At 35.8% G+C, this 12,106-nt stretch overlaps 1 protein-coding gene across 4 annotated transcripts in view; it reads right to left on the reverse strand.

The window, feature by feature from the left end:
- LOC120527253 (WD repeat-containing protein 7) overlaps window positions 1-12,106 on the reverse strand; it is a 522,770-nt gene that overhangs the window by 459,279 nt on the left and 51,385 nt on the right. For all 4 annotated transcript variants that reach the window (XM_039750464.1, XM_039750463.1, XM_039750462.1 and 1 more), the window contains exons 6-9: window positions 9,329-9,405; window positions 6,328-6,447; window positions 4,905-5,050; window positions 2,485-2,587 (exon numbers count right to left, since the gene is read on the reverse strand). In XM_039750464.1, the coding sequence (XP_039606398.1) occupies window positions 2,485-2,587; window positions 4,905-5,050; window positions 6,328-6,447; window positions 9,329-9,405 (446 nt within the window). The remainder of the gene's footprint in view (window positions 1-2,484; window positions 2,588-4,904; window positions 5,051-6,327; window positions 6,448-9,328; window positions 9,406-12,106) is intronic.

The raw sequence follows: 12,106 nt of genomic DNA on the forward strand, positions 1-12,106 counted from the left end.
AACAATTTCACAAAAGGTGCAAGTACAATATGACAGCATCTGTGGTGTAGCGTTATCTACTGACTTATAATCCGGAGGTCTTGAGTTCGAAACCGACTTCCTGGCAAACTTACCGTTATGAGTAGTGAGCTGCTCTTCTTGTTAATATTATACAATAAAAACATCCATTTGATTTGTGTCTGTAACAACCGCTGTAAATTTACAGTACTTGTTAAATTTAGCGTTTTTTATTCACTCAGTCACGATCACGATACAATACCCACCCCCAGCCCCAGATCTGACACTGTTAAGTTTTATCTGAAACTGGGAATAACTGTAGATGTGAGTGGTGTTTTGAGACAATGGAACTGGAAATTCTCTGATGGAGGGATAAAAGCAGACACACTAACGCTGGTGAATCTGCCTTCTTCTTCTGCTACTGTTCCAAGACAACCGCTTCCTTAGCCTCTTCAGTGTAACAGTAACCACAACACAGAGAAAAGTGCGTACATTGCAACAGGTACACATGTCGTAAATGCAGAAAGGACAGTACTTGGGTGTATGTGAACTGTTAACATTTGAATCTGATGATTGCATATAGTGCAGAACTGACCTCTCTGTACTATTCTTTCCTCTGCATGTCTTGGAGTACAAAAGAAACACCCCATGCACCCAAAAGTGGACACTGGCATGATCAAAAGAAAAAAACACAGTCACTGATTACAAGCGCAAGAAGGCGTGCGAATGAATATGAATAATATGAATAATGTTGCATCAGTGCCACAATGTTTTTCGAAATGTACTATACAGGTCATAAAATTAGTTATTCCAAATATCATATATACCTATGTCTCTGGTTTTTGTCAGTGCGATTTTGACATAACGGACCATAAGGTGCATACTAAATCAGTGTGAGCAGGAACACTCAATAAAACTGAATAAAAAAAAAAAAAATTAAAGTGACGGTGAGATACTAAGAAGGCAGATTTACTAGCGTTTGTATGTCAGCTTTTATGCTTCCAGATCAGAGAATTTACAGTTCCATTGTCTCAAAACACCACTTACATCTACAGTTATTCCCAGTTTCAGATATAAAGTAAGCGTGCCAGATCTGGGGGAGAGGAAATGTGGGGGGTGCTGTATTGTGATCGTGACTGAGAAAATATAAAAGTAAAAAAACGCTAACTTTTACAAGTCCCATACATTTACAGTGGCTATTACAGACACAAATCAAATGTATGTTTTTATTGTATAATATTAAAAATAAGAGCAGCTCACTACTCAAAACGGTAAATTTGCCGGGGAGCCGGTTTCAAACTAACGATCTCCGGATTATAAGTCAGCGGATCTTACCACTGCACCACGGAAGCTGGCGTATTATACTTGCACCTTTTGAGAAACTGTTTATTTGATATTTGGCCATCAGCCTTCACACATTATACAGTTCTTGTCTACATTTTGCCATTTATTAATAAAACATGAAAAACATTTCTGTTTTAATGATGTGTTTACACAGATTTTTGTAGACACAAAACACACATCAAATTATTTCCCCTTACAATTGTGGTTACCTCACTCCCAGATAATCAATCTAGGCAGAAAATGGGAGAACTTTTTGCACGTCCTGAGGTGGTGGGGGGATGGTATTCCTTTTTTCTTCTGCAGCTATTTTTTATAGTACCTCAGTAATTAGTTATCAAAATTATTCCGACTCACATATTTAAAAATCTTCAATGCATCAGTCTCTACCTTGATGCTGATTTACAATACGTTGGTGTCTTCTATTCTACTATTCATTATCTGTTTTTTGTTTATTTTAACACAAATACTATGGTGTAAACACTAATAAAGACTAGTAAAAAGTAACATAAAACACAAAGCAAAGCATTAATTTCACATGCCCACAAAACAGAACAGGTAAGTACAATTATAGTAGATATCTGTGGCAGAAGTGAATAACTTCTGGTATTTGAATTAATAATAATTAAATACACTACTTGGCAAAAAGTTTTTTTTTTCTTTACAATTTTACAACACAAAATTAAACACTGAACACAAAAATAATATACTTTTCATAAATCATAAAATATGACACTGGTGAAAAAGAAATGTTAAATCTTAGCAAATGGTTGTAATCCTTATTCTGTTGAAGAAATTAACAATGGAATGAGTATTTTAACCTCAAGGTTCAGTATTAATAGACTGGGTGGTTAAAATTCTACACAGTAGTGGGCCTGATATTATTTTGATGTCTAAACATATGCTATTCAGATTTAGATTTAGAAATAATAAAACAAAGAAAACTGTTGAACTAAAACCAGAAAATGAAAAACATGCCACTCCTGAGACAAGTAAAAGAACAAAAATATTTGCCCAGTCATGATTTAAGATTATTAAGGTAAAACGTTTATGAAACAAAAAAAACTATAATTTCTTTCAAAACATAAACAACTTTGGGCTCAATGCCTTCCTATAAAAACACATTGTTAAAACTCCTTTAGTTACCTGTTTGTCTTTTCTGTCCAGAATGCTACATAATAAAGGAGGGATGGGGCTTTCTGCAGTCTTTCCAACATCACTGCGAAAAGACTCACTAGCAGGAAGACAGCTGAAAAATAAAAGATAAAATATGTGGAATGCTGTGCAGAGGCAGACACGTCACAAAACAAAATTAATAAAAGGCCAACCTGTAAAAATTATGAAAGACACTGAAGGTTTTAGATTCTAAAATGATGTACTTTCAGTAAGTGAAAGCTACTTACGTGGTTGCCAGGCTTATAAGGCAAATTAGCTTGTAAAAAATTAGGTAATTCAAATAAACAAAAGAAGTTCAAACCTCTAAAATAATAATTTTGAAATTATCTCAAATATTACAAAAAAATACTAAAAGCAAAAGCTATACAAGACTCTTAACTTTAACTCTATGCAAAGGACCATATTGTTGATACAGCTGCAGTAAGGAATATGACTTGTTTGTTTTTGCCATTTTCAAATATTAAATCCAAATCATCCACATCTTTGAACCCATCACTTTCCAATTCAATAACTATTTAAAATAACTGGAGGGCTTCTGCATGTATAGAATAATTTGACCAGTTTCTCCAAAGTTTCCTTTCTATTGATTACTCATATTATGTTACTAGAATAACAAAAAATAATAATGTCTGTTATGTATCCATTAGCAATTTCCCAAGATACTACAAAACATGCTGGTGAACTATTTTCAGTGGCATAGCACATGACACTCTTGATGTTTGCATGATATTATTTAGAGAAGTTCTTGGGGCAATTTAACAAATTCATACATTTAAATTTGTCCTCCAATCAAGTTAAATTAGAATGGCAACAAAGTTTAGTGATTACATGCACAGCATTCCTCCAGTGAAGATGCTTATAAAGAAGAATAGTTGTGTACCTATTTTCAGTTATCACTAAGATAATTACATGAGATTATCTTTAGGTCTAAAAATATAAGGTTCATTTTCCTGAGGTAACAAAAGTATTATGCTGTAAATTGATGTGATCTTTTGCAATACTGTTATAAGGCTCAACATGCAAGCCTACTAGAGTCAGTGACAAAACTACAACAGCAATGCCATCCATTTAGCTAAAAAATGATTTTATTCAACTTTGCAGGTTGTGTCACTTGAAAGCACAGCCTTTGGACACTGATGGGCTGAGCTGGATATGACCCTAAGCAAGACAGTTCTTTAACAGTGACGCAAACAGTCCAACTTACATAGAATCATCTTATTTTAATATCTCATCTAATGACAGACTTTGCATTCCAAGGATTCTCCAGTAGTTGTGCATATATGTCATCTACAAACTTGATAGCAATATGACTTCTCATCAGCTATACTGCTTTTGGATTTGTGAATGAATTTATATACTGATTGTACTGTAGATCTTAAATAATCTGAGCCTCTTAATTTGTATACGTTTGTTTTCAGAGAAAAAATGGACATGCTCTACCTACCACCACAGCACTTCTTACCTACCATTTTTATAATGACTTCCAGAAATATAAAAGCCAACATTATGCAAAATCAAGTGTTGCTCTAAAGCAGATAAAATAATAAAAGGTTTTAAATAAAAATGTAGCATGTACAACAAAAAAAGAAAAATATAAGAAACGCAAAAGAGAAATTAAACATTTTTTACAATGTAACATTTAACATTTAATTTCCCCCACTAAAATGTTTAACTTGAATATTAGCCTTGCAAACACCACGGTGTTTAGACTGGTGCCCCGACTGGGATGGAAGGTGAATCCTTGCCTGGCTAGGAAGCCAAAACGGAAGGACAATGTGCAAGGACACACATCCTGGCTAGGATGGTTACTGATTCCTATCCCAGTCAAGATAAAAGAATAATGGATGGACTTGGGGGACTGTGAAAAGTTCATCAAGTTTGGCACCAGTGTGGGCGCACAGGGTTGTCTGGGACTTGTAGGTTTGAAGGGTAGCCCCTTTTGGAGTCCTTGGGTGCCGCCAGGGGGTGCTGTTGGAAATACACCTCTCTGGTTTGTGAGGCTTCCATTATGCAAGGTCATGACTCCGGAAGTGCTTCAGGTCTATCATATAAGGAAGCCATCTCACTCCAACAGTTAAGTCAGACGGTAGAGTGCAAAACTCAACTAGAGGAATGGAAGGATGTATTGTGGATTGGAAATTGTAGTGTGGACTTTGGAAAAAGGTATTGTGAATAAAAAATACATTTATTTGCACCAGGAACTGTCTTGGTGGGGTTGTGTCTGGGGTGTGGGGCTCGGTGGCACCCACTGGAGGTCACAGTTTATAGAGTCCTACTGCTTACAAAACAATACATTGTTGTACAGATTTAAGAATTCAATGCTGGATAGTCACTTTTCAGACTGCATACTAAAATAAATGTATTGCCTCTGATTAATAAAATGTTAATACCTTGCTGGGAGCTTGTAAATGTAGCTGCAACCATCTTCGGTCCAGACAATGATCTTATCTGCAGCAATAAAGTCACCCCCTGTCCACAGTTGCCCACTTTCACTGGGCATTGAACATAAAAGAGAATAGTCTCCAGCATCAAACACCTGTCAATAAACAGAAATATACATTTCTTTGCAATTGAAAATGTTAGATGGTAGGAAGTATTTTCAGTGTTATGTGAAGAGAATATTCAAAATGATCTTGTGACACAAAATAATGTGCTGCACATTAAAAGATATTGCAGAAATGTAAATTTGACTCTTTTTCCACTTGTCCGGACAGACAAGGCCATCTTACCAATGTTCACCAGGCAGTTCTAAATATTCCACATTGAAAACAAAAAAGTTCAATAATCCCTTTGAACAGAGTCAGAGTGTTCATAGTGTAACAAAGGCGCTATAGAGGCGCCGGACCCGACACAGATTGACACGAAGACACGTATAAAAAGTACAAAGACCTTTATTTTTCTTCACCCGTGGGCACACGTCTTCCCCGTGACCCACAGGCAATACACAGTCCCACAAACCACCAGTCCAACTCACAGCAACACCACCTTCCTTCCTTTACCACCACTCCTCCTCAAGCTTTGTCTCCTTCCTCCCAACTCTGGCTTCTCGAGTGGTGGTGGCTGGGCCCTTTTATAGCCCACCCGGAAGCGTTCCAGGTGATTAACCACCTGGTCCTAATTGCACTTCCGGGTGGGGCTGAAGACTCATCCAGCCGGGCTATGGGAAGCAGACAGCCCCCCCTAGCGGCCACCCCGGACCCCAACCAAGCTGTGGAGGACTCCATCTCCAATGGAGCCCTGCGGGCGGTTAGGGAATCACCATCGGCCAGGGAGGCTGCCACCAAGCGTCTCGGGGGAGGTATTGGACTGCCCATGGCGGCTCCCCCGGAACATAAGCAGCAGGGGCGTCCCTGCTGGGCATGGGACCCGGCTGTCCTTCACAATAGCTATATTAATGTTTAACAGTATCTTTGTATTTGTATCTATTGCTCCCATTAACAATTTACCAATTTCAAGAAACTTTTAATATTCTTCTTTTAAATACGTGCTTTAAAATAATACAGCAAGCAATCTGCATTTAATAACTGTCTACCTTACAGACTGTTATTCAAGTGAGGGTACAAACCTTAAACATAACCCTAAACAATACTGCACTTCACATAACCTTCAAATTATGTTGTTTATGCAGTGCACTGCACTTATAAACATTTGAAGGTTTAAAATTGAAAGAAAACACTACTTAAAGAAAAACTTGCAGCTGAAAATGCAAGCCCTGAAAATAATAATCCAATAACTGTTTAAAGATATGGAAAGGGAAATTCCAAAAAAATGTAAAATTGATTAAACAAAAGCTGCTATGGCCTTAAGGCTTACCCTCCAATATTTTGAGCAAACAACCAATAATGATCTTTGGGTAAATGCACAAAATGAAATAGATTGACAGTTCTGGCTGTAAATCGGCTTTGACTCTTCTTCAAAGACAGGGTCAGCATCCTAAAAAATAACAAAATGAAGAATATGGGATTATTTTAGGAATAAGTAAGTAATACGTAAATATAAAATAAGTAGCAAAAATATGTGCATTTTTTACATTTAAAATCAAAGTAAAGAAGTGAGCACACAAAAAACCTCAGAAATTGCAAATTAAAATTTTAACAGGCAAATTATTTAGAAATTAATAACTGAGCAACTGCTTTAATTATGTCTCCAATAATAAAAGAGAATATCTGTAAAGCAAACCCAAAATAGCAACCAACTCACAATAAAAGACTTGCCCTAAAGTGGGCACCAGTAAATTTAGGGCACAGTGAAGAAAGGTTTTGTATTTTATTAACCATCTGCTTCACATTTGGCAAAGCCAATGATTAAACAGACATTCGTCAAGAACTCAGTAATACATTTTCTTACCTGCCTCTGTGGATTACGGTTTCACAAGTTAGACTTAAATGAAGGTAACTGTGCCACACTAATTTTGAGAATAAAAACATACACCTTTCTATTTTGAATTTACTTAATTGTATTCATGGCCTATTCCAGCACCATCAAGCACAAAGCAGAAATCAGTCCTAGATGGGGTGCCAGTCCACCCAGTGCCAACACAAAATCTGACTATGCTAATTAAAGGTCACCACACTTGTGTGCCTTTGGAAACTGGGAGGAAAGGCAACTTAGGAAAACCATCATTTATTAAATGAACAGAAGGATTATAAAAATAGGATGATTACACTATATGATATATACTGTACAAAAACACACTGATGCACACACAAAAATGGATAAGAAAAGGGAAACATCAACTTGGAAGAAATTCCTTTAAGTTTGTTTAGAAGATTCTCATTTATCTCTGAAGAACATCATTTTCAGCAGTTGTATCTGAATATAAAACTGAATTTTCACTGAAAAGAGCTTTCATTATATCGCAAATGACTATCATACTTATCTCATCACTCATCAATAACATATGCAAAATACGATGGCACTGCTGAGTTTAAAAGTTTTAAACTTTAAATATCCAAACTCAACTTTCAGATTGAGCTCAAAATTCACAAAAGATTTTCTTTCAAAATCCTAAACGCATACGACAAATTTTGTGAACATCTGAACAGTGGTTAGGCTGTTATTAGCATTAAACTTTCAAAGAAGGGTGTGGAATACTTTGGAGTCATCCAAAATTTCAGTTATCACATAAAGTCTGTTCATTCTTGAGTTCCAGACTCTAGAAAACATTTTACCATAGACACACATACTGTATATAAATCTTCCAAAAACTGCTCAGAATGTTCAACGGATATCAAAATGTGCTTTTCTGATTAACACCTAAAATAATTTTTTTAATGACAATATTTCCTCCATATATGAAATATGTAGAAAATATAAACCACCCACAACCAACAGAATATTTAATCTAAAATCAAACTGACAATGTATTTAGATAAATGCTTGTTATATTTTAAGCTATCAATTCAAAATATACAACATATTTTTAGTTTATTAACCTTGGTTAGCTTGACTGCACTATGTGCAGATTTCACCAATGTGTTTAAGTTGTGGTTAGACAGGCCCATAAATTGTCACTGTTTAAGCTTTTATGAAACAATGGAAACACATATGGTGTAACAAATTTGAAAAGTGTGGATTCCTCAAACTCAGACATTCATTTCGACAGAAATTGACAAAGCATATGGGGAAAATTGTTCTGTTCAAAGTAATTTACTCAAATCAAAGCAGTTTGGCAATAAGTCACTTATATATTACAAAGAATATTCAATTTCAATTTCAAAATATTAAACTACTGACTAGTCAAGGTCAGAAAATGTACTTCACAAACTCTAGTGTTTAAAACTTAAAGTAGAAAAAAACACTATGAAAAATATTATAATTAAGCAGACAATCAGCTAATTAGCTCAATAACAACACCAGAATGATCAGATTAAAACCTACACAGCTCCAACATGAAACAAAGTTCATTGTCATTCAAGTGAAACTTCTAAAACTGAAGTTAAGGTTATACTGTGGAAAATGCTCAATATAAGCCAAGGGGTGCTATGCTCAGCCCCTGTTATATGCTAGAGTGACAACATTTGGAGTGTTTTAAACAGCTATGATCAACACACTGCACAGACAGTGACAGGACCAGGCAGGATACAGATGTACAACAATGCAATGTAGCTGTAAGGAAGCAGTATTAAAAAGTGTGCCACTCCATCCCAAAAATAGACTTCATATTGAAGCGTGCACAGTACAAAATATTAATTATTTGTCCAGTATTACTCACACTTACACATTCATGCATATATTAAAGCCCAATTAACAGTAAGTAAGTTTCTCCAATTCACTAAATTTAAAGGCATAATAATTACTGAATAAACTGTCATATTTTAGGGAATTCTTGTCTCTGTCTTAGTTTCACTAATACAATCATCTTAATAGGGAATATACTGACAGAAATCATTTGCAAACAGAAATGCAAAACCTGTGTTGCAATGTGGTCATAAAGTCTCATTTTCATATTGGTAAATGCCAAACAATTTGTACAGATTAGACCTTATGGTCAGTTTATATATAAATGTAATCATAATATCATGATGTTAATTAGATTCAATAAAATTCTTCAAATTTATAAAATTAGAATTTATAAAAAAAACTGATACAGTAATATTCAGAAAGTAACTGAACTCTTAACATTATATCAAGAGCCAAGTATCCCAACAAACAAAACCAGTACAGAACCATCTCATGAGTTGAAAGTAACTTCCAGGCTTGTTAGAAGAAAACAGAACATGCAACTTACTGAACAAAAATGATAACATCTAATCTGTATTATTTCAATTATTATTACAAATACAGTATGTCACAATCGTTTTAATATCAATACCTGCATTCTGTTGACATCTGTTGTAATGATCCAAACTTTCAATATCCCCGTCACACTTACAGCAACTACTGTATCTTCTGTTTTGAAAGGGTAAAAATGTACATAAAAACATCAGTTGTTATACATGATCATTTGTTAGTCCATATAGAACACAAATAAAATGCTATCTGTTTCTGAAATGAATTTAAAAAACTTGAAACTGCAGTCATCACATTTTCGTACTTTCTAAAACTTGCTTTCTCCAATTTAGAAATACTGAAAACATCCATACAATGAAGGATATTGAAAAGCTAGTTCATTCTTTTGTTCTAAGCAGAACAGAGTTTTTAATACTTCATAATAAAGCTGTCAGAATCACTCTTATACTAATCTACATTTAATTCCAAAAAAGCAGCAGTAATAATAACTAGGAGTAAAAACTATAACTATTTAAACTATAACTATTTAAACTACATAAACTACTTAAACTACATTTAAAACAAACTTTATAACCTTCTGTTTCACATATAAAGTTATAAATATTTAAGACCCTTTATCTTATAGACCTTATTAGTGCCAAAACTCTTAGGTATACATTACAATCTTAAAGTGCTATCATCCAGTGCATACATTGTGATCTCAGGAAGCTAGTCTTCTTAAAAATCTGATAAAAATAACTAGTCTAGGATTCTTTAGCTATAGGGCACCAAAGGATTATTTAGTTATAATGCATTCAGACTCTGAAATGATCAACCTATAAATATTATGGCATGAATAGTCTTACTAATCTAGCACAGCATACCTTGTTAGAGTTGTTCCTGAGGAGTTTCATACTGCTCTCTTACACTGTTTTCAGTAATTGTTTTTTGTTGTGCCATCTTTAACATTTCATTTCTCTTCCAAGTGCACAAAGTGTGCTTTGAATTGAAGCTTACATTACATATAGTTGATGTGCTTTCTTACATCTAAATTAAATTTTGACTGTATGCATACCAAGTGATACTTTTCTAAGACTTAAAACTACTCATTATATGTGTATGACTGTTTAATATAAGATTTTTTTCTGTTCATGCCTCACTTCTCATTCCATGCTATATTTGAATCTACTGTATAACACCTTGAGCTTGTATGTAAACCTCTAACTTCAACTATAAAAACACTATCAAGCCCTCTTGGCATCAGAGTCTATTCCTGCAGCACCTGGCACAAGACAGAAAGCAAACAAAGACAGGGGTGCCAGTTCATTAAAGGGCACAAGCATGCACATACTGTACCTACTCTCACTCACAATAGAGTCACAATACACCCAACATGAACATTTATGGGGATTCAGGAGGAAACTAGAATACCTGGAGAAAAAAATCATGCAGATACAAAGACAACTCTGTACAAGCAATGACAAGATGCAGGATTTGACTGCATGAGGTTTGGATCTGTGAGAAAGGAGCACTAGCTATGGCACGTAAACTAAACTTCTACTTCTATGGATTGATCATATTCTTTTTTATTGAATAAAAATTATAATAACTTACAAATCTGATTAATTATCCTGAGCTCAATGTTAAAATAAATTAAAATCTTTAGACTGTGACAGAAAATTACATCAAACATAGAATGCCTACATACAGAGACGATAAACATATAATTAGCTATGCACTGCACAGTGGAAGTTAAAAAAGTAAGACTGCAAGGTTGAATTCAGGGAGCAGGTAAGACAGGCACTGGGAGGCAGTGAAGAGTTTCCAGATAGCTGGGCAGAAGAAGTACGGGTGACAGCAAGAAGGGTGCTTGGTATGACATCTGGACAGAGGAGGAGGAAAAGGAAATCTGGCGGTGGAATGGGGAAGTACAAGAGAGTATACAGAGGAAGAGGTTGACAAAGAAAAAGTGAGATAGTCAAAGAGATGCAGAAAGTAGACAGAAGTACAGGGAGATAAGGCGTAAGGTGAAGAGAAAGGTGGCAAAAGCTAAAGAAAAGGTGTATGATGAGCTGTATGAGAGGTTGGACACTAAGAGAGGAGTTGTGGTATTGGAGTCGGGAGTGGCAGAGAAGTATGCAAGAGTTGTACAAGATATGTATGAGGGAAGTGTGACAGTGGTGAGATCTGCTGTAGGAGTGACAGATGCATGCAAGGTTGAGGTGGGATTACATCAGGGATCGACTCTGAGCCCTTTCTTATTTGCAATTGTTAAGGACAGGTTGACAGACGAGATTAGACAGCAGTCCCCGTGAACTATGATGTTTGCTGATGACATTGTACTTTGTAACAAGAGTAGGGAGAAAGCTGTAGAGAACCCGGAGAGGCTCTAGAGAGAAGAAGAATGAAGGTCAGTAGGAACCAGACAGAATGCATGTGTGTAAATGAGAGGGAGGTCAGAGGAGTGGTGAGGATGCAAGGACAAGAGCTGGTGAAAGTGAATGAGATTAAATATCTGGGATCAACAGTACAGAGTAATGGGGAGTGTGGAAGAGAGGCGAAGAAGAGAGTACAGGCAGGGTGGAGTGGCTGGAGAAGAGTGTCAGAAGTGATTTGTGACAGATGGGTACCAGCAAGACTGAAACGGAAGGTCTACAGGATGGTAGTGAGACCAGCTATGTTACATCGGTTAGAGACGGTAGCACTGACCAAAAAACAGGAGACAGAGCTGGAGGTAGAAGAATTAAAGATGTTAAGATTTGCATTTGGTGTGACAAGAATGGACAGGATTAGAAATGAGTACAATAGAGGTTCAGCTCAGGTTGGATGGTTTGGAGACAAAGTTAGAGAGGCGAGATTGCATTGGTTTGGACATGTGCAG

This window comes from Polypterus senegalus, chromosome 4, assembly GCF_016835505.1.
Source record: "Polypterus senegalus isolate Bchr_013 chromosome 4, ASM1683550v1, whole genome shotgun sequence".
In the NCBI taxonomy this organism is placed as follows: Eukaryota; Metazoa; Chordata; class Cladistia; order Polypteriformes; family Polypteridae; genus Polypterus; species Polypterus senegalus.